Below are 24,252 nucleotides of genomic sequence, written 5' to 3' on the forward strand. Positions count from 1 at the left end.
CTGAGGAACAAAAGAAAGCTTCTCGCGTGCAACATCCACTCTCCGATTGGCTCAAGCCAACAGGAAGGGGATGGATTTCTCCAAGGTGATAAATGTGAGAACGCAGGTCCGCCCCTTCTCTTCTGAACTTTCCAGCGCTCAACATGTAAACCTAATGGGACTCTGATCCAACCATGGATCTTTCCTTTTGTTCGTCTAAAAGTTTCATCTTTTCCTCAAGTGGACTACCAAGTTCGTCTTCCAGGAAAGGGAGTGGACTTTGCCGAACTATCTCCTCGGGTAACGCAACCTCAAAGACTCTCAGCCTTTCAAACGCTGGCGCTAAATGCCGACGAACGCCACGTGACTCCCCACGGAACAAAGCAGCCATGAACGAGTCGGGACGGGCCGCGCAAACACGCCGCGGCCGCGCTTCACGTGACGCACGCGCGCCGGACCGGCGCACCTCTAGCCGACACGTGCAACGAGCCCACGACTCACACAGACCCAATTGTGCCCTGCAAGTATACCTTCTTTTAGAGCTTCTAAGAAGCGTTAAGAAAGTGTTTTCGTGGTGTTCAGAAAGGTTAACTGACTGTTTTGATGAACGTAACTCTCTCTCTCTCACAACTCACTCTCTCTCACTCTCTCTCTCTCTCTCCAACTCACTTAACTTGCGCGTATCCATTGTCTAAACGCTCTGCGTCGTCTTAGTTTGTGTTTAATGTTTGTAAATACCTGTATCATTGTAACGTAGTGAATGCTTAAGTAGGAACTTTATTAAATACAAAATATGCTTACCTTGACTGATTGTCTTGCTCATGATACGGGTCAATGAAATGTCGATTTAAAGCTACACGCTTTACAGAACTATAAATACCTAAGAGGGTATTTGGTTATATAGCAGGGAAGGCAGATTCTAGTGGCCACAGAATTTGTTTTCACAAGCTATATAACTTAATTGAGCTAATTGATTTTACCTGTCTTGTAAAACGTGGTCCTTGCAATCAATAACAATTAATTTGTGGTGGATTGCGAGATGCACATGTATGCATATGGGTAAAATTAATAAATTAACATGTAAGACCGGTCTGATCCAAATCTGTATGAATAATTATTAATTATCAATTATTAATTATGATATGCAAATTCCCCCCTGATCAGAACCGACCCAGAGTCTTTACAATGCCTAAATTATGTTGGTGAAGTTGGGAAGGTGGAGGGGTGCCAAAACAAAAGTGAGCGGCTGCTTATATGCTCTGGACTTTATATGAAAGATTAGATGGATTCGTTCCTCCCGTAATTACATTTAGGAACTTGCACTTGTTAAAAAAATAAACGTGAACTTAAGCCACTCTTTTATAATATGGGGATCCTGCAGAAAGAATGCAATACGGAAGTAAAATGCCTTTTGAATGATATTTCATATTGTCTTGAGCTGAAGTCATAATAATGGTAAATCCTCTCACGCGGACTCATGGGGCTTTGGGTTTTAAAAATATGAGATAAACTAAATGAAATGTCAACAACAGAAATGCTTTCCCTGTCACTCATTCTGCAAAAGAACATGAACCATCATTGTGAAATGATGTCATTTCCTATTCCACACATTCCATGCAGAGACCACGTTATTCCTGGCTTTCCTCTTCTCTGTTACAGTGCTGGATTCGAATACATTATTAAACACCCGACTGAAACCATCAAACACTCTGTCAATCCTGGAGACAATGCTGTCCAATTCTAAAACTATGAATTATTCAGAAGCTGAGGGGATCAAACCAAATCTGTCGCTGTCACTCAGGTGCTGCTTCTGCTTAAAGCAGCAGCGTGTCAGGCAGGTGGCTGCTGGCGGCTCGAGGTGTTAACAACTCACCTTGTCTCACAAACGTCTGGCTGGTGTCAAGGAGGATGTCACAGCCCTCCACGATCATGCGCTCGATTGCCAGGTTCTTACGGATGTTTTCTGTGTCACTCACTTCATCGTGCATCACCCTGGAACAATGCGAACATGACACTTGTGTCACAAATGAAAATGTGAGAAATTCCCCCTATTACTTTTTGCCACTTCGATAAGAAGTGTCAGGGTATAAGTAGCACTTACAAGTATAAGTGGAACATACAGTATTACAGTAGTATACATACAGTATTTACAACTACTACATACAGTAATGCCCATGTCAAAAACAGTCAGGGGGGGAATCACTAAGCTAAAGTTATTTGCAAGCACTGTCTGCATTGTTTTGACAGTATTATTCACTAAAGGAATTCAAATAAATCAAATATATTTTAATCGTGATTCAAAATGTAATGTACTGTATATGATTAAAAATGAATTCTGATGATTATAGACTGTTGCCATGATCAGTATGTTCTCTTTTCAATGGATTTTCATTGCTTTTTACAGCCAAACAAGCACAGTGTTATTTGCATTTGTTTGTGCTGAGAAAAAATACTTAAAGGAGTCGTTCACTTTGCTGATAATTTACTCACCCCCATCTCATTCTTTCTTCAGTCGAAAAGAAATTAAGGTTTTTGATGAAATCATTCCAGGATTGTTCTCCATATAATGGACTTCAATGGTAACCAAACGGTTCAAGGTCCAATAGACAGTTTCAGTGCAAACTGTTCAAAGAGCTTTAAAACGACACAAGACGATGAATAAGGGTCTTATCAAGCGAAACGATCGCTCATTTAAAAAAAAAATAACAAAGTTTAAGTTTTATAAGCTCAAATGGTCGCCTTGCTCTGTTCTGTGATGCGCGTTCGTGACTCTCCTGTTCGAACTTGTTCATCAAAATGAACAAGTCTTTTTTCGAGGCATTTGGTTCATTCAACGAACGAAATGAATGAATTGACTCGGAAAAAGATTTGTTTATTTTGATGAATGAGTTCGAACAAGAGAGTCATGAACACGCATCACAGAACAGAGCAAGGAGACCATTTGATCTTATAAAAGAGGGTTTTTTTTAAATGAGCGATCGTTTCGTCTGGAATCGTTTAAAGCCCTTTGAACAGTTTGTCTTTTAGACCTTGAACTGTTTGGTTCCCAGTAAAGTCCATTAAATGGAGAAAATGCTGTAATGTTTTCATCAAAAACCTTAATTTCTTTTCAACTGACGAAAGAATGACATGGACATCTTGGATGACATGGGGGTGAGTAAATTATCAGCAAAAGTTTTTTTTTTTTTTTTTTAAGTGAATTACTCATTTAATACAATTGGCACAATGCTATTTCGATACATTAAAGTTATAGTTTGCCCAAAATATGAAGATTCTATGATTATTTACCCTCATGTCATTCTAAATGATTTCCCCCTCCCCCATACAATGGAAGTCAATGGTAACTAACAAAAATAACATTCTTCAAAATATCTTATGTTGTGTTCAGCAGACAAATTCATACATGTTTGGAACGACATTAAGGTGAGCAAATGATGTCAGAATTTTCATTTTTGGATGAACTATCCCTTTAAATTGTGGTGGTTAGTGAAAAAGAAAAAAAGCTTACTGCACTGAAATACAATGTGCAACTTTTTAGTGAATTCACCTCAGGGTGCTTTTCTCACCTGGAGAGTTCCTCCAATTTGGACTTGGCAAATTCTAGACTTTTCCTTTCCACATGCTCATGAGGTGTATGAGCCAGTAGCTCATGGAGAGTGATGATATAACGAGGAATCTGTCAATCAATCATACAAAGAGAGAAACACTATAAAGAGCGAAAGTGTACAAAGAAAGTGAGAGAATCTGCGCCCACAGAATGTCGGTCAATCAATCAACCAATCTTTAAACAACCTTCACTCCATATCTGTTCGTTACTTACATATTGTGGCTAATTTGCTTTCATCCAAGAGTCTAGTGCTTTCAATTCCATTTAATTCAACAGGTTTTACCCTAAAATTACCTTTAAAAAAAAAGTCTACCGATTCTGTCTGGAAGCTGATTGCTTCAAATGTTTGAGGAATTGAGATACAGTACATCAGGCTTCCACAAGTGATAAATGAGGACTCTTTATAAGGGAGTTTGAATAGTTCGCTCAGATGGTTTATGGAAAACACACTTCTTGTTTGTAGAAACACAAGCAGGTAATTCCCAGAGGCAGTTCAAATTAATTGAACAAACCAAGCTCTTCAGTGACCAGGCTAGAATTAAATAAGACACTAATGAGCAACGCATTCTCATCCTAGGCCGTCATATAGTAACGCTTTTGACATTGCGTCTAAATCCGACGCACATGGCACCATTTAGCGTCAATATAACACGCTTCAGTTATGGGTAGGTTTAGATCTGGGGTAGTGTTAGGGTTAGACCACTAGGAGGCATCTTCTGACCCATATATGCGTCTCATATTGACGTTAAAGGGTGCCACACGCGTCGGATGTAGACGCAATGTCAAAAGCGTCACCTATATGACGCCTTGGGAATGAGCTCGGGCTGTAATGAGAGTACGAGAGCAGCACCTGAAACATGGGGTATGTGAGGAAGGTTTCCAGCATCCTCCCCTCACATGCAGCGTTTGATTCATACTGCTTCAGGAGTTTGTCAAAGTCCCGGTTCTGCTTACAGTTGGCCAGAACCTGAAGACTGTACTGGTGGTTCCTCACAAACTCCTGATAGATGTTGAGCATTGGCAGCAAGATATCAAAGAGATCCGCTAAAAAGGAGAAAACAAAGTCAAAGTCATTCAAAATGGATTCTTTTATTCACAGCAGCGCTTGAAAATGCTTATCTGAGGTTTAGGATGTTGGCGAGTTTTTTTCTGGCTACCATTGTTGCAGACGTGTGTGTGTCTGTATACGGTGAGATAGGAGAAAATCAGGCGTCACTGACGGGTTTGATTGAGATGCTGTGCGTCAGCGGAAACGGCTTGTCCTTGATGTTTGTGTTACCCTGCAATGTGCTGTCTTTGTCGGTGGGATGTTCTGAATAGCTTTTCCTGAGAGCGGTAATTAGCTTTCTGAGAGATAAAATGTAAAGATCATGACATACCTAGAACCAGTGTAGGCCAGTTTGCTATCCTCGCCTTCAATCCTTGATGGAATATTTCGTGCAGAAACATGATTGTCTCACTGAGGAAAAAAAGAAAGAAGAAGAGTATATCAATACAACAGCCCATTCAAAATAATAAGTTAAATATCAAATATCAACTTAACATTCACTTTGTGCCAAAGGCAAATTTAAAAAAAAAAAAAGTTCACCAGTAAGCACGTTGTATTTTGGTTCTAGTTAGGTTAAACTACATTTTTGAAACACCTGTAGGATGTTTCATTTAAGGTTTTAAAATAACCTTATCAGTACATCTTTATGAGATGTTTTAAAAACAGTGAAAAATACAACCAGTCCACATTACATTTGGAACATTATTTGTTCGAAATTTGCATTTGCATTTTTAATTTTTTGTTAAAAATATATACATATATATATATTTGCATTTTTAATTTTTTATATATATATATATATATATATAATATGAATGATATACCTAAAATGGCAGGTGGCATCGTCTAAATGACTTGCGGGTATGGCAAAAAATTACATTGAACCCTGGTAATATTACTTACTTATGTAGCAGAAGGATGTGGATGGATTGTCCAAACCAACATGCAAACAAGCTGTCACACCATGCAGTGATTATGTGTCAACGCTGAGGCTCTCTTGTACACATATCTTGCAACCCAAGTTGCATACCCTGTGGTTTTAATGCTAAATATTGCATTGCTTCTTGCACATTTAGCTGCACTTTCAAAGGAAAATGTCTGGTAACTAAAAGACCGTTTAGTTATCCATATCAGGATGAATGTGAATCTGGCAACATTTTATTATGCAGGTTGTTGTATATCGTGGCAGTTCAGAAATGAAATGTACAGTGAGTGGTTGCGTTCGAAAATAACACCACCTACACTAAATCTTCCCCTAAACCTAACTGATAGTGTTAAAAAAAGCAAATGTGAGATTAAAAAAAAACACACACATTTTCTGAAGTGTGAAAGTATTTTCTCTACTCTAGCTTACATTTTAGTACTTATACACATTTTTGAACTCTTTAATCATGACTTGAGTTTCACTGTTTTCATACACAAGTGTTCTGTATCTCAATATTCACAATGCAATGTTTACTATGTCAGTGGAGCTGGCTGGTTATGCAAGGTTCAATATGTCAGGTTTTGGTTCAAAATATGTTTTGGTTCAAACCTGAACCAAACATATATTTTTATTCAAAGATCAACAGTCTGTCATTAATCTTTAGTCTGCCACAAAAAATAAAAAAATAAAAAAAAACCATTCAAATCATGATCTCACATGTCATTGTGAAAAGAACAAAAAAAATGTGTTGCTGTTGTAACAGTGCACGGGCTAAATCAGACCTTTCAGGCTATAGCCTAACACTACTTATGCCAAAATTAGTATTACAACTAAATTGTCGGTCATTAAATAGGAAAACTAAATAATTCTGTCGATGATTTGCTTTAAGTGTAACCTGACATCAGACATTAAGGCCCTGCCGCAGTGTTGTAGTCGAGACCAGCTCACTCGAGTTTGAGTCGAGACCGAGACCAAAGAGAGTCGAGTCCAAGTCGAGACAGAGACCAGAGAGGTTAGATAACCTAAGGTTGGGTTTCAAACCAGACTTAAAGAAGAATATCTTCAAGAATATGTCAAATATTTGGTGGTAACAATACAATTGGCACCATACTCAAACAGTAAACTAAATATACCATGAAATCATGTACACTGTAATGGTAAAAAGGCCACATAGTGGTGTAAAGGTAATTTTATTATTACAATCAGTAAGTGCTCTTTCACATAACATTACTGCACACAAATTCTGTGTGACTCTTATATGCAAACTGAATTATGGATGAAAAGGCAGATATTTTCAATACATAGTTGAGCTAGAGGCTCCGCATCACATCTGACCTGGGTCCTGCTGCATTTGCGTGCCGCGAACGTTATAGTCTCAAGTAATGCGCAGTTGCGCACAAGAAAGTCAGCAATCATTGGACGTTTCAATCAAACAACAATACAGTAATAATCATGATATATTTTGAATGGGACTCGAGTGGACTCGGGAATAAGGCCGAGTCCCAATATATTTGAGTACGAGTCAATTCCGAGTTAAAATGCACACGAGTCCATGACAAGACCGAGTCCATTAAAATACAGTATGGTCTCGAGACCGAGTCTGAGACCGAGTCCGAGTCTCGAGTAGCCTACACAACACTGCCTGGCCGATGGGCCGAAGTACGAAGGACTCGACTTCCACGGACAGTTTTTAATGTTTTATGTCAAGATTTTTCTTTAGTATAATTTTCAGGATAATTAAGGCCGGTTTCGTGATATGGGACAACGGCTTAGATTTTGGGACTTCTGGTCACCCTACCCACAGGATAAGGGAAGCCTGTGATTTTACTCGATTTTACTAACTTATCTCCCAGATATGATGTCAATAGGCTATTGCTTGGAAATGTCTTGTCGTTATAGGTCTAGCTGATATCATGAACAGAAGAATGTTTGTTACTGCATGCTGCTATACGTGTCATCCATCTCCATCCAATCATTCTTTTGCTCTTCTAATGGTTTTCAGCTTTCTCTTTCTGCAAATTGTATAGTTGTATGGTGTACAGCAATATGACCCAGCACCCAAAATACTATCAAAACACTCCAACGCATCCTCCATTCTTCACGAAAGATGGATAAAAAAGCGCACAGCAAACAAAAACCTTGAAAAAATTATATACGACCCTGCCAAATCACAGAGATGCAGATTCGCATGGGACTAACATTATCACAGGACCTGGGTGTTCGGTGAAATACAGTATGGTAGGTCATCTGCGGAGGAATTTTTACTTTACAAATTACAGACATGGCCGATTCGCGTGGGATTAAGATCAATTACAAATGACTAGGTCACCAGGTAATACTTATCCCGTGCGAATCGGGCTAAAGCCACAGAAACCAAATTACGCACCTGTTAAGGAAGATGCTACTGACATCATCATGGCTTATAGGTGGTTTTTTGGAGCTGGCAGCCATTCTGAGCGGCCTCAGGAAGCAGTTGACCAGGATGGAAAGCTGATGGACGTACTCGGTCTCAGCCTCCACCATGTTGAAGACGATCTGGTTTCTCTTCCTCATGCTCTCAGCATGAGGAGAGCAAATGTAGTCCTGCACAATAATCTTCCACTTCCTTCTGCACAGCCACCCTCGCATGAAGCTCTGGACCTTCAGAGAGAAAGTGTGAGATATTTTAGTGTATCTTTAGTATTATGATTTGTGGGCACTGTTTGATGAAGGAATGATGATGAGATGCACAACAACAGAAACTAATAAAATAAGGATCAGAAGTTTTTCAGTTTCTCAAACCAATAGCCTTGGTTAAATGTTCAGCAAGCCCATATGGCTGCATTGGCTATGTATTATAGACAAAAGAGCTTATAACAAAGTTCTTTACCTTTTTGATTTTTTTTATATCAGGATCCTCATCTTCCTGATATACGTGGTAGGGACGCATTCTTTCCTTAGTTTTGTTCAAGGCTACAATCTTTAAGAGAGAACAAAATACAATATGACTGAGCCATACGATGTACAGAACATGTGAGAAGGTACATTAGTGGAGATAACGGTCAAAACAATTGGGCTTCAAATGGTCTCTGTGATAATAATTTGACAACTCTGATAATGCTGATGTATTTAGCGCTCATCATTCTCAATGAATAATCAACATGTCATAAATTTGGGTCATGGAGACCCTGTGTGGGTGCTGGCACATCAGATAACCATCTTAACTTCCTCTACATGGACAATTTCTTTCCTTCATTCAACAGGCTTCATCAAAAAGCTCTCTCACCAAGCCTTTATCAGGCATTTACTCTGGATGCAAATAGGTTGAATGCCCCGCAGGGTATCTCTCAGTATGTGTGGTCCGCAGACTCACAAGCTAAAGACTTTAATGTTTTAGAGTTTATTGAAGTGCTATTGTACACTAGATACAGGGAATTATCATGTTTGTCATTTTTCCTTTCTTTATTAAGTATTAGTTTAGAATTTAAAAAATTCAATCCATTTAATCTGAAGGTTATCATCGATAATCCTTGCTTTAAGAGGATGATGTTTCCTTAATCTGGTTTTGTGATCTTATAACATGCACAATTTATTAGTATGTCATTTCATTTTTAACAATAATACATTATACTGAGTTTCTGTAATAAAAAGAATTGCACACAAAAATGCAGCATTTACACAGAACGTATAGTATTTGTAAATATCTCGGCTTTATGTTATCAATACAAATGTTTTTCTACAATATGAGAATGTGAGTCTGTATTAGTTGTAAACTGAATGTATTTTTTAATTTTCTCCTTATAAAATATTCAGAACTCACAACGAGTTTAAATACAGATGTTTCTGTTTAAAACAACAAAGCATTGTTTTTTATGGCTTCATCATTTATTCATTGAAGAATACTACTGATAGAATCGTGACACTACAACAAAAGTGTACATTCATTTCTACAGTATTATTCAACAGACATATGTCTATGCAAAGAAATAGCACAAGAAAAACAACACCATGCAATAACAATAATAGATAGACAGAGAGAGAGACAGAGAGAGAGAGAGAGAGAGAGAGAGAGAGAGAGAGAGGTCCCTTCCTCTGACATTGACCAATAAGGATGATGAGCTTAATTAAGATAACACATTCCTTGTTGCTTTGCATTGATTTATACTCTGAATCATGTGTTCACACTGACCCTGCAAAGTCAATAATGGGGCATAATTCCTGTCCCCATGGCGACTGGGCCAATGGGGAGGATAATTCCCTGGTAACACAACTAGGGAACAGATAAGGTGCAGAGCCTGAGAGATGCTCTGTGGCACACTGGGATTGAATATGTTACTGGGAACCTTGAATCACAAAAAGAAAAAGTAAACCTATACAGTAAAACTCCCTGTCAGGATTGTCACTCAGTGTAAGTCACAAATGCTTTTAGTACACAGGATCATTCAGTAATGGTGACATTTTGGAGACCTGCACTGTTATTAGATTAATGGGATCTAGAGTGGTTCACTGATTCATAAAATTGGACCACACATTGGAAAACAGCCCATTAAATAGCACAACTCAAGCATATACATTACCTCAGCTTTGAGCCTCTCAATCTCTGTGTCTTGGTCTTCCAGTTGTGTTCGGAGCTGATTGGCTGCCACCTTCTCGGTCTCCACAATCTGCACCAGGTGGATGTACTTCTGCATAAGGACCTCACGCTCAATGATGATGTCAGAGTAGCTGAGGTGAAAATAACAGGGTTACTTTATGAGATTTCAGAAGAAGTTTAGGAGTGTATTTTGCAGGCTTCAACAATAAAAATGGTCAGTTGAGGGAACTGCTGCCACTATCGGCAAATGATAGTCACTGGAGAGCCAAATTGGTCAAGGGGGTGGAGCTTGACCTGGTACAGTTTCATCTCTGTGGATCTAAGAGGTGGAAATGGGTTTAGGGATAGGGTTGATGTTAGGATTTTGGTGTGGTTGGACCTTCCCCAACAATTATGTCCAGAGAGCGGGAGCTGGCCGTCAAACTCCACCCATTGGTTCTTCAGTGAGCAGCCTCTCACTATCGCATATTTGTTGTCACTATATCTTCACTTGCTCATGTGTTTTTCCCAACGATACTGTCGCATTTAGATCGATTACATATAGATTAGGTTTTGTAAAAATTGCAAGAATGAAGCTGATTATTATTATTATTATTTTAAAAACATCAGCATGGGTTGAAAATGATAAACAGCTTATGACATTGTTGCTGTTTTGGATTTAAATTATAGCTTTAAATTATAAATTCCATATATAACTGGAAATAAATAAATAAATTATATATATATATATATATATATATATATATATATATATATATATATATATATATATATATATATATGTTGTACATGATATACACAAATGTGTTTATGGTGCACTTTGTCTATTTGATTGTCCATGATTTACTTTGAGTTACATTTAAGTGAACAATCTCAGCCTGTTTGTCCAATGCGGCCTGTCCAGATGTTCACAGGCACATCTGCCCATGGGTAACCCAATAATCCGTTAGATTCAGCCCATCACCCCAGTGACGCAATACAAATGTGTATAAATCTGTATAGGGAGTATAAATCTCTGATGTGAGTCCTTTAAATATCAGAGGGCTGTGTCTCTGCAGAATATCATGTGTGTTCGTGTGTGTGTGTGTGTGTGTGTGTGTGTGTGTGTGTGTGTGTGTGCGTGTCTGTGGATAAGTTGCTAACAACAACACACCTTTATCATAACATCATAAATTAGTCTCACCCCCCACCCCACCCCCTCACATTGACATTTTTTGTGACAAACAAATAAATTTGTTGTTCCTCCTCCAGATTCAATAAGTCTATGTAACAATTACAAAATTGCCAATTACAGCAACCAATAATATGGATAAAAGAAAGAAAAAAAAGAAAGAAGCTTAAATAAATATATAAATAAATAAATGTACTTAATAAATGTACTAAATAAAGGACATAAAGGTGAGATCAAATTAATAAAACGAGAATTTTTTTTTTTAAATGAACCCCACAAACTAACCGAAAACTGTTCCACTAAACTTATACTTGCAAAATGAATTACTAAGTTACTCAAACGTTTTTAACTTCCTAAAAGCAACCTTATCTTGCCTAGGGCACTAAGTGAGACAAGACTGGTGCGCCCTCAAAAAAAACAAAAAAAAAAACAAGAAAATTAGTACAAGACGCTTCTGGCAACAGAGTTTCCACAGTCTGAAATTACAGTTTAATATTTAGCCTTGCTCTAAGCCAGATCTGAGATACAACAAATAAAGCAGTTTAAGCTTTCTTTAGAGATTTGTCTCTTGGAGATGAGATATAAAACAAAGTATTATCTTAGGCTGCATGTCTGAGCACCAAGGAAAGAGGAATAACAGTGCTGTCAACCTCAGTGCGGCTTATTTGTTGCTGTGCTGCTCTGTAGTGACAGGGATAAATGCACAATGCGCTTGAGTGACTTAACCCACTCTGATGTGTCTCTTTCTTATTATGATGATTTTATTCTTTCAGCCTGAGAGCAAAGCTTCTTTAGCGCTGCAAAATATTATCTTGACTGAGCAGGATAAAATATATACACACACACACACACAAATATATATAAATATATATATACACAGTGCCGTAGTACCTAGCCTGCAGGATGGCCTCCACCCATTCATCACAGTCTGACTCCTCCTCCGTCCGCAGTTCCAAAGGTTTCTGTCCATCATGCCCGAAGATGACAAGGAAATAATGCTGAAACAGATGGAAACACGTTAAAAAGTTAGCAAACCTATAAAAGCCTGTGTGTGTTTTGAATTACTGAAATTCAATCTGTACTAAAGGCCCATTTTAAAACATTAGAGGCACAGCTTGTATGTTGTTGTTGTTGTCATAAAAAGTATTACATATGTTAAATAAACTATTATCTAACTAACATAAAAGTAACATAGCATTCCTAAGCTGTTTTTAAACTAAACAAATGTTCTGTCTTGGTAGGTTCCATTTTAGTTGGATAATCCATTCTACATAAGTAACTTTGCAACTACATGTCAACTAACTCTCATTAGAGCATTAGTAGACTGTTAGTAGACAGTTATGTTACGGTTAGGTGTTAGGGCTCGGGTTAGTAGATTAAGGCCCCGTCCACACTACTACGTTTTCGTTTAAAACCGGAGAATTAAAACTAATACGATCTCCGTCCACACCAGCATTTTATCTGCGTATTAGAATTGATCAACGACTGAAAACGCGGACAACGTGACCATTCACCAACACTGGGCATGCGCTTGCTGGTGTAAACGGTGGCTGACGAATCAGGGAAGGACGCGTCATGACTGATGACACCTAATCATAGAGCCGAGCGTGAGCCTCTGCATCATCGTTTCTAAAGTCCTCCGTTTTGTCCCGTCTTCACTAACACGCCCTCCGGAGATTCAAAACGCAAAACGGAGCTACAGCGTTTCTAAACTTCTCCGTTTTAGGTCTTCGTTTTAGTTTCTAGACGGGAGGTGTAAACGTAGCAAAAGGTCTCCGTTTTTAAATGAAAACGCAGTAGTGTGGACGGGGCCTACGTTGACTTGTAGTTGCCAAGTTACTTAGTCAGGGGACCATCCAGTCCATCCAAGTGTTATCATGTGATCAGATATTAAGCAGACAGTCTACTGACTCTATATTAGAATACTCTAATGAGAGTTTGTTGACATGTAGTTGTAAAGTTACTTATAGTTAGTAGAATATCTAAAGTGGACAATCGAGATAAAGTGCTACCATTTGGAAATTGTGGCCTTTCTAAGAAGAATTAACTGTTTACAATAAGTCAAACAACAATGTTATAATATTTAACTGTACATCATTTTGTACATTTTACTTCATTTTAAATTTGCCACATTTTTGCACATTAGTATCCAGTTTTACCCTATAGTATAGTATTATAGTAAATAAATGAGCTGATATATTATTTAGTTTAACCTCCTCCTGAGGTTAAACTAACTGGCCAGTTTGTGTCTAAATATATTTTGTGTCTAAAATATATAGAATAAAATTGTGCTGTGCCGACCCAAAGCAAAACAACATCCACAAAAAGCCTGCATTTGCATATTAACAGAGCACCTGGTCTTCATAACAAACTCATAGAAACATCATTGCCAGCACACAGATACTGACAAGCACTGTGAAATAAAATGGGAACAGGGTTATGAGAGTCTTTGGACTGTGTGGCTTGAGGCCATTGGCAAGGCAAATAAACATATGCAGCCGCTTAACAGCAGGTGCGAGAGGAATTGAATCAGCTATTGTCATAATGACCTGAGGGGAAAATTCTGGTTAGTGTGTGTGCGTTCATAGTGATATTAGTAAGTTACTTCACAGGCTTTAAAGGGGTGCTACAATGCCCTTTTCACAAGATGTAAAATAAATCTCTGATGTCCCCAGAGTGTGTATGTCAAGTTTTAGCTCAAAATACCCCACAGATATTTTTATATAGCATGTTAAATTTGACACTTTTTGAGGGTTAGCAAAAACGCACCGTTTTGTGTCTGGCCCTTTAAATGCAAATGAGCTGAAGCTCCTGACACAGTGGGCGGAGCTTCAAGAGTGCGTTCAAGAGTGCAGCTCCAAAATATCAGAAACTGTTCTGCCTTTTATGTTTAAAGATGGAGAGGCTAAGAAGAAGTGACAACATGTCGAATGCAACAACAGGACATCTCTGAATGGTTAATTGATGAATTTCTGTTGCTGAACTGGAGTTAACTATCTTCAATTAGGATATTCTATCAGGATAATCTATAAATCGCTTGTATAGGAACTTTATTTATAAAAGCACTTTCAAAACCATTAAAATGGACCAAAGTGCTGTCCACAGGCAATAAATAATACACAGAGATATAAAATTACATCAAGGCACCCAGATAATCAAACCACAAATCACTCTGGGAACTGTAGTGAGATGCACACAGAGTGACTTTCTCCCGGGGGTGGGGTTTATGTAAATTTTAGGGTTAGTGATGTCACTAACCCAGGAGGAAGCTTGTGTAGTCCCTACCAGCCGTTTGTTGTAGTCCTAAAAAAACGATTTCTTTAAAAGCAAATATCTCCCTTTGCTTTGAACGTTAAGCGTTGTAACTTTGCAGATGTGGTTTATGCTCAAACAGCAACATTACACACTAACTCAACTTCATAAATCATAATCATAATCATAATCAACCACCCCTTTAAAATGTCACATACAGGACAATGAAACTGAAACAGACCACAAAAATGTATTAGCATGATGTAGGGCCTCCTTTTGTGGCTAATACAGCATCCATTCGCCTTGGGTGTGACAGATACAAGTAAGAGGGATTTTGAGCCATTCCTCTTCCTGAACAGTGTCTAAGTCACTATATGATGCTGGTGGAGCAAAAGGTTTTTCTGACTTGCTCCTCCAAAACCCCAAAGTGGTTTTAAAAAGTTCAGATGTGGTGTGCAGGCCTTCACTGTGTTCAACTTCACTTTTAGGTTCATCAAACCATTCTGTCACAAGTCTTGCTGTGTTATTGGTGAAACATGGCACCCCCTTCAGGGTACAGGTACAATGTTTGAGCCATTGGGTACACTTGATCCTCCAGAATGGTTTGGTAGTCCTTGGCAAGCACAGTAGGGAATGCCGTAATATTGCAGCCCAAACATCACCAAACATCCACTTCTGTGCTTCACAGAACGGTCAGGGTATTAAGACTCTTTGGGGCTTCACAACACCGTAACTCCCACAGACGTGGGAAAGACAGTGATGCTGGACTCATCAGAAAACAATACATGCTTCGCATTGTCCACAGCCCAAGGTTTGCATTGCTGGCCCCAATGAAACTGACACTTGGCATTGGCACAACTGGTCAAATGTTTGTCTATAGCAGCCCGGCCATGAATGTTGACTCTATGGAGGTCCAGACAAACAGTTTTGATGGAAACAGGAGAGTCGAGGTGCCCATTTCATTCAGGCAGCTGTGGTTTTATGCTTTTTGGATACAATCTGGGTTAATATCTGGACATCCCTTTCAGACAGCTTCCTCTTGCGTCAACAGTTATTCCTGTTGAATGCGGTTCGTCCTACATGGTGGTATGCCGACATTACCCTCGATAACATAACCCTTGATACACCAGCGAGACCACCCCCAACATTTGTCTCTTTTAAAATCTGATATGTCTCTCGATGTGTTGTGTGGATTCCAATATTGTATTGTTGTGCTATTGCTCTGGTAATTCAACCTTCTGATGGAAGGTAAAATCAGTGATATAGGAGTGAAACACCCAACATTTTATTGCAGATTCATTGTGTTTAAACTTTTTTTTCTACACTTAGAGTCAAGTATAGGAAGTAAGACAAATATAACTAATATGTATTAAAAAAAAGTCAAGGTGAATAAAGAAATGAGTGTGGGAATGTAATAAAACAAATAAATAAACAATTCAAAAATAGAATAGAAAAAAGTCTGTACATTCAATCAGATTCACAGGACCCAGCAAAATGGGACAGGCCCTTAACGCCAGGGTCTGGACTCATTCTTGTACCAAATAATAAACAGCAAAATCGAAGTAAAAAGCAACTAGGTTCTTGTTTAGTTAGTAGTATAAACTATTACTGCAATATTGTGTATCCATACCAACTGGTGCTGCTACAAAGCCAATTATTAATTAAATATCAATTCCTTCGAGGCAGCCAAACTTCTCTTCTACTAACCAAACCCTGACATCTCCTTAAAAAAAAAAAGTGAGGGTTGGCCTTTTGCAGAGGGTGAAATTCACCATCACTTATTCTAACAGTATTTAACTAACACTGAGAGAAACTAACCACAGCCTAAATGCATGAAAGCTGATCATTTCCATCCCTTGGTGCCTGAATTAGCATACACTTAGAATCCAGTGGGAAAATAAGCCTAAAATAGAGAAGATGCTTATCGTTATGCATATAAATGCAATTTGCTAATGGAAAGGTTGAGGGGTCAGAAAGCAGAAAAGTATTGCATTTGTTTGTGCATCTGACGTTGACACTAATGAAACAAGCTTCTACAGCTGGTCATGCAGCAAGAAACACAGCAAGCTTCACTCGTTGCTCCTTGAGTTACCACTGGATTTGCGAGGAGGAGACAAAATACAGGGCTAATATTTGAGTCAGCTTGTGATATAGCCATGTATATGTCAGTGATATAAAGAACTGCTTGTGTGTCAGCCTGTTTACATATGTAGGGGAGAGCGGGGCACAACCTAACGCATTTTGGTTTTGGCTCAATTAATTAAAAAATAATTAGGTTAGATTAATACTTTTTTTACACAATCAACATACACATCTCAGCTACAAATGACCACTTTTTTCTAGGACCTACCAATTTCGTACAGTTGCACTGAAAGTGACAGAAGTGCAAATGTTACAACTTACCCCATATGCGGGGTTAATTGTAACAGATAGAGGGGTTAGTTGTAACACTTGTGTGTAACACACTTAATTCAGGACTATTTTATTTGTATAGTTTGATATTGTTCGTGCATCTGTATAGACAGATATCCATACATCCATCCCTCATCCTTCTATTATGGATCAATATCATGGATAGAGACATAGAAAAGGCTGCATAGTTTTGCAATAAATAATAATAAATAAAATTATAAATATTGTAATTGCAATTAAATTAGATTTGTGCGTGGCAGCTGCATGTACAATTATTAATAATAATAATAATAATAACAACAGTAATAATAATACAAATGAGCCTAAAATAAAAATGTAAAGGGTTTATTGCATTAATAACAGGCCATATTTTTAATAAATAAACAAATTATCATTGATAGTACGCTAAATTTTAAACATTTTAAATTCCAACATTGTTTGTGAAAGTCCAACAACGTTAAATGTATACTCAAACCTGAAAAGTTGTGTGGCTCCGTTTTCATTTGATTATCATTGTACACTTGGTGGCTTGTTTGTAACACTGTGTTAGAACTAACCCTGCTGTGTATTACATATTTTAATCCGAGCTAACAGTCGCTAGGAATTGCTGACATGTTTCAAAACGGTGCTATGTTTGAGCCAACAAGACAGTGATTAAGGCAATATAAAGTTAGATTTGGAAACATATACACCCAACTCAGAAACAGAAAAAAAAACCTATGATGAAAAAAATTACTTTCATGGTGTCAAAACACTCTTTGTCCAGTATCTTCACTAAATATGATCAAAACTTTCCGCAAATTTGCGGGAGACCGTCTTCTGGCAGCAAGAGAAAAATAGCGGAAAGACAACCTGCTTGATCCTGACGAACTATGTAAACGGTCCGTGTTACATTTAACCCTGCGTTAGGTTGTGCCCCGCGCTCCCCTATATTCGTCCATTATATGCATGTACACATACAGTATATAAGCGTAAAACTGCAGTTGATGTCAAGTTCAAGGGATTAAACGTTCAGCATTTTCTAGTACAGACAGGCATGAGAGGCCTTATGTAACCCTCCCTCGATCTATTTACAGTCTCCCAGGATGACTGCATGTCCTCCTGCACTCCTCTCTTGGCGTTTAAGTTGCATGTAAACAGAAGGATAAAATCAGCACCAGGTATTCTTATGATTTCCCAATACATACTCAAAACCGGGATAGCTTCGTAAACCTACCAGAACTTACTTAAATATCCAAGTGTGACATTTTCACAGACACTAATGACGTATTTTCACAGAAATCTATTTTTTGTTTTATATTTTCATTTTTACAACACTATAATTGGTGTTTTCTTATACCTTGGCATTCATTTTCAAAAAACCCAGTTAACGCTGCTGTGTGGATGTTTCTAACAGTTGAGAGAGTGACAGTATCTTTCTCTCTTCCGACTAATGTAATCAATCTCTCTATATTTTTTCTCTTTTGAAATATAATTAAAACACTAATGTGGAAGTTTTCTTTTGCTATATGGGGCAAAAAGGAATGCAAAAATTATATCTTTGTTTCCATTCACCACTATTAAAGTTTACCCAACTATGACGTCCTCCAATAATCAGAAACCATGACAAAAAAAGTCCATTGAACAGAACACCTGATATAGTGAACTATAATGTAAACAAATGAAACCTTATTTGAAAGTGTTACCGAACATCAGAAGCTTAAACAGCTGAAAAACTCAACTTTTTTTCCAAGCAATGGACTAAAGAGTCTGTATGCAGCCCTGTTGATATGAGATAAACAAGTCAAAACAAATACACAGACATCATAGTTAATACAGAACACAATATTACATCTTTGCAATCATAAGCCCTGGAGCATCTTTTAAACGGTCTATTGCAAGGCTCTTGTGTACTGATACATCCTGCAATAAAAGGAAGCAAGCCATTTGCTCAAACTCCTAACATTTACTTCAGAAGGCAATCAGATTTTTCACAAACAATAGACTCAGAAATGAAATCAACATCTGCAAATGACAGCACGAAATTATTATAATTATTATTATTTTAATTTGCATTTAACAGTAATAGATATTTAATGCAATTAAAAAAACACTATAAGTGCATAAGTTTGTCATTTTCAAATGTGAAAATAATAAAAATAAAAGGTACTGGAAAAAGAATCTTTGCAGATATACATTGAAACGATCACTATTTATTTAGCATTAGTGTTTATGAATTCATGTTTTATAAGTTATATTAAAGGAGTGTCATTTTCATTTTGTAAAGAAAATAAATATTTTATTAAATAATAATAAAAAAAGATGAAAATTTTAGAAAATATGAGCATTCACTGAAACAAAGATCTTTCTTTTGTGGTAGAGTCATAGAAGGCAGGGATGCCAACTCTTACGCATTCAGCGTGAGACTCACGCAATTAAACCAATTCTCACGTTCTCACGCCACACCCCCGATTTCTCACGCTGAAGTTTCAATCCGGTCGGTGAAATGCCTGAAAGATGAGTTTATCTTAAAGGGTTAGTTCACCCAAAAATGAAAATTCTGTCAGTATTTACTCACCCTCAAGTTGTTCCAACCCCGTAAGACCTTCGTTCATCTTCGGAACACAAATTAAGATATTTAAGATATTAAGATCGCTCCTGCATACAGTCCATAGGCTTCTTGAGGGACTGGCTCTTGCTGTCCCCAAAAAGTCATTAAAGACATCGTTAAAATAGTCCAAGTGACTACAGGGGCTCAATCTTAAGTTTATCAAACGACGAGAACACTTTTGTGCGCAAAAAAACAACAAAAATAACAACTTTATTTCAACTATTCACTTCCTTCTCCATGAGCCTGTAAGTCAGTTAACGTAGTGTGATTGCGTAGAGCTACGTCACACGTAGGCTCACTATTGGCCGACGCTGGTCATGTGTGTGTGATGCGTGTGACGTACAATAACAGAAGCTTACGCTATTAAACTAGTAACCTGACTCGCGCAGAGGGAGAAATAAACGAATAGTTGAAATAAAGTCGTTATTTTTGTTGTTTTTTTGCGCACAAAAGTTTTCTCGTCGTTTGATAAACTTAAGATTGAGCCCCTGTAGTCACTTGGACTATTTTAACGATGTCTTTAATGACTTTTCGAGGACAGCAAGAGCCAGTCCCTCAAGAAGCCTATGGACTGTATGCAGGAGCGATCTTAATATCTTAAATATCTTAATTTGTGTTCCGAAGATGAACGAAGGTCTTACGGGGTTGGAACAACATGAGGGTGAGTAAATACTGACAGAATTTTCATTTTTGGGTGAACTGACCCTTTAAGATCTACCTGTTGAACCACTCTTGATTGATTAGTTTTAGTGCAAATCAGCTAAAATATCCTGCAATATAGAGCGAGCGTGCATGCGAGACAGATGTTGATAGTAGGTAATAATCGAACTACTGGCCTGGGTATAGCTAGCAGGAAAAAAAATAAAAAATAAAACTTTTTTGACATCGAAATATAAACAGAAGTGCACAAGAACACAAAATAAGCCAGAGAATGCTGTTTTACATGCAGTTCTGGCTACTCCACTAAAAATCTACAGTATTGATCAATCTATGGGCTATATGCACGCATAAATTCCGCATTTGACGCAAGGACGCTCGTCCATTTCCGGTTGTGGAGATTAAAGCGGAGGAAAACGGGATTATGGCAGAGTCTTCAAAATTTACTGTCCTCTCGTCTTTGAAACAAAACGTACATACGTTTAGATGTAATGGTAACACTTTACAATAAGGTTCATTAGTTAACATTAGTAAATGCATTAACTAACATGAACTAACGATGAGCAATGCATTAGTTACAGTGTTTATTAATCTTTGTTAATGTTAGTTAATACAAATACAGCTGTTCATTGTGCGTTCATGTTAGTTCACAGTCCATTAACTAATATTAACTAATACAACCTTTGATTTTAATAACGTATTAGTAAATGTTGGAATTAATATTAACTAAGCTTAATAAAAGCTGAAGAAGTATTGTTCACATATTGTACATGGAAAATATAAAAGCAGAGGTTTTAATAAGGAATAGTATTATGCAGGAAAAGAACTGCAATTTTCAGTTTGATAATGTAACTGTGCAAAGGGTAGAAGAATTATTATTGGAATGTAAGGAAAAACCATCTGGTATGGATAATATTGATTCTAAATTGTTTAAATTTGTTGCCAGTCTAATTGCTGTCCCTATTACGCATATTTTAAATTTAAGTTTTAACATAGGGGTGTATCCCCAGGCTTGGAAAACAGCAAAAATTTTACCTTTACCAAAAAATACATCTTCAACTTTCTGTGTCTGTTGCCTGCGTTAAGTAAAATCATGGAGAAGATTGTTGTGGAACAAATAAAAAAGTATTTTTCAGATCATAATTTAAATACAGAATATCAACATGCCTATCGAGCTGGTCATTCGACCACCACTGCTATGGCTCAAATGACAAACGACTGGCTAATAGCATCAGATATTAAAAACTTAACAGGAGCTGTACTGTTAGATTTTAGCTTGGCTTTTGACTTAATTGATCACAAATATGTATTAAATAAATTGTACTGTTATGGTTTCAGCTCAACGGCACTAAATTGGTTTCAAAGTTATCTGGAAAATAGGAGACAAACTGTGTTTTTCAATGGAAGTTTTTCACATGAAAAAGCAGTTGACTGTGGTGTACCGCAGGGAAGTTGTTTAGGACCCCTCCTGTTTTCCATATATACAAATGACTTGCCATTAGTTTAAAAAAAAAATCAAGAATAGCAATGTATGCTGTTGACTTAACTATCTACGCATCTCACGAAACCATTGAAAACCTTGAAATGGTGATATTGGAGGAACTAAAGTCCGTAGTAGAGTGGGTTAAGGATAATAAGCTGGTTTTAAACGTAGGCAAGACAAAAAGTATTGTTTTTGGTACCAGACACATGTTGTTGAGTGAACCCAAATTGAATTTAGTTATTAAAGATATGCATGTTGAGCAGGTATCACAGACGCGGCTTCTGGGTATTGAAGTCGACAACCACTTATCATGGTCCAAGCATATCAGTAGAGTTGTCCGCAGGATGTGCAATGGACTTTTTATGGTGAGAAGGTGTTCTCACATGTTGCCTTTTAACATTAGAGTAAATGTAATGATGTTGTCACAGTTGGATTATTGCTCAGAGGTTTGGTCAAGTGCTGCTGTGACACATATATCAGATCTACAAATGGTCCAAAATAGAGCAGCACGATGTGTACTTCAGTGTCCATTTGGAACCAATGTGAACTGGATGCATACACTGTCCTGGTTAAAGGTAAAAGAAAGATTTACAGTTTCCTTGCTAAATTTAACAAGAACTATCATTTTAACTAAATCTCCAAAAGTACTTTATTGTAAGTTGCACTTTAGTTCTGATGAGCACCATTATGCCACTAGACATGCTACAGAGGGTAGGTTTATAGTACCCAAAGTACGAACAAATTATGGAAAGAGAACTATGTTGTATAAAGCGATGTTCTGTTGGAATACTTTGCCCAGTGACATTGTCAATGCACACAGCAAACGTCAGTTTAAAGTCCTTTTAAAAAGGCATTTGATTGCGAGTTAACATGTATTGCGAATGGTAAATTGTATTACATTATAAATTATTGCGACAGTATCATGGCCAAACTGTATACATTTATTTTTTGTAACAAAAGATTATTCATATCTGAGAATTAACTAGGTCTTGTGTATATGGGTGTATGTTGGTTTGGATGTAGGTATGTAGGAGTAGGGGTGTGTGGGTTTTAATCTTTATTTCTATTTGTGTTTAGATTTGCAAAATGTAATGCACATGTAATTGCAAATGTAATGGTGTGAAAGTTTTGTAAGCGGCATGTTGGTTTGAATCGACTCCAGGAAGAGTAGCGGCTTGTGTGCAGCTAATGGAGATCGAAATAAATAAAATAAATGTTAACTAATGTAGTTAACTAATGTTAACTAATGAACCTTGTTGTAAAGTGTTACCGATGTAATTTTATATATAGTTATGTTTATATAATTTTAAAAAGAAGCATAAACACAACGAGGGGTGTCTGTTTTATCTGTTTTTGTGACTAACGTTCCTTTAGTATAACCATGGAGTTTAAAATTCGAAATAAATTCTCTGTATTGTATTGGACTCTACGATCGGCGGAAGTTATCGAGCATCCTTACACCTTCGCCGGAAATACCGCCGTGCATAGAGCCCATTGTGTTGATCAGGTTTTGCTTAAAGGAATACTCCACCATTTTTTATTATTAAACTATGTTATTCCCTAAACTAAGACGAGTTGATACATCCCTCTCACGTCTCAGTGCTAGCACTAAATCGCTCTGGGCTAAGCTAAGTGCTAACAAAGTTTCGCTGCGAGACGAAGCAATTCTCAACTAGAAGTCCCCAAGGACTCCCAAGCTTGTGCCAGGCTGCGGCCTTGTCTTTCCATTTACCAAAGATCCTCTCATTAAGACCACATCAGCAAAGATCAACTGGAGCCTCAACAAATTACATCAGGACAGTTTAATTCCAATAGATGAGACATGCTTAGGCAGTAGATCTGCTGAACATCAAACAATGCTATAACTTCTTGCTTTCCTGTATTCTGCTTCAGCTCTCTTTCCCTTGGTAAACTGTTTGCATGTATGTGTATGTTAGAGTAGTTTAAATGTTTATTCAAGTTAATAAAATCTTGGTCACACGTAAAGTTGTCCGTGTCTCAAACTCATATCTGGAGTCAATAATCATAGATCTTGACTACTTGCTCTTAGTAGTACTTAGTAACAAAGACATTTCCCATGCCCCAGAAATGTACTGTTATATTAATTAGTTCATAACCAATATTGAGTGTCCACGGGATGAACTGAGTAACTGGTTGTAATGTAGCCACATCATGTTAACCCGATTAACTGATCCAAATATTCATTAATCAATTAATATTTCATAGAGCTAATATGCTACACTTATATGGAAGCGGTACACACAAGCTGTGTCCCAATTCAGAAGCTGCATCCTTTGAAGGACGCAGACTCCATGCGTTTAAAGTCCAAGAAAGTCGAACCGAGCGTTGTTAAATGGAACGGAAGCTTACGGAGAATTGTTTTTGTCTTGTAGCAACTGTGACAGGTGCCATTGATGAGCGGCAGTAAAGTTTGTATAGGACCTTTTTTGAAAATTATAGTCACCTGTTTGAAAATAAAATAGGGTTCACCACTCTGCATAAAAATTATATAATCATTAAGTTACGACAACATTGGTTTTTACATTTTTTTTTAC

At 37.5% G+C, this 24,252-nt stretch overlaps 1 protein-coding gene across 4 annotated transcripts in view; it reads right to left on the bottom strand.

The window, feature by feature from the left end:
- The window catches only part of rasgrf2b (Ras protein-specific guanine nucleotide-releasing factor 2b), a 101,157-nt gene that overhangs the window by 47,406 nt on the left and 29,499 nt on the right, over positions 1 to 24,252 (bottom strand). For all 4 annotated transcript variants that reach the window (XM_089130104.1, XM_089130103.1, XM_039661899.2 and 1 more), the window contains 8 exons: positions 12,195 to 12,301; positions 10,116 to 10,263; positions 8,429 to 8,518; positions 7,946 to 8,199; positions 4,966 to 5,045; positions 4,437 to 4,630; positions 3,546 to 3,655; positions 1,853 to 1,971 (listed from right to left, as the gene is read on the bottom strand). In XM_089130104.1, the coding sequence (XP_088986230.1) occupies positions 1,853 to 1,971; positions 3,546 to 3,655; positions 4,437 to 4,630; positions 4,966 to 5,045; positions 7,946 to 8,199; positions 8,429 to 8,518; positions 10,116 to 10,229 (961 nt within the window). In that variant the 5' untranslated portion in view covers positions 10,230 to 10,263; positions 12,195 to 12,301. The remainder of the gene's footprint in view (positions 1 to 1,852; positions 1,972 to 3,545; positions 3,656 to 4,436; positions 4,631 to 4,965; positions 5,046 to 7,945; positions 8,200 to 8,428; positions 8,519 to 10,115; positions 10,264 to 12,194; positions 12,302 to 24,252) is intronic.

The sequence above is a fragment of the Pimephales promelas genome, chromosome 4 (assembly GCF_988280905.1).
Source record: "Pimephales promelas chromosome 4, fPimPro1.hap1.1, whole genome shotgun sequence".
Taxonomy (NCBI): Eukaryota; Metazoa; Chordata; class Actinopteri; order Cypriniformes; family Leuciscidae; genus Pimephales; species Pimephales promelas.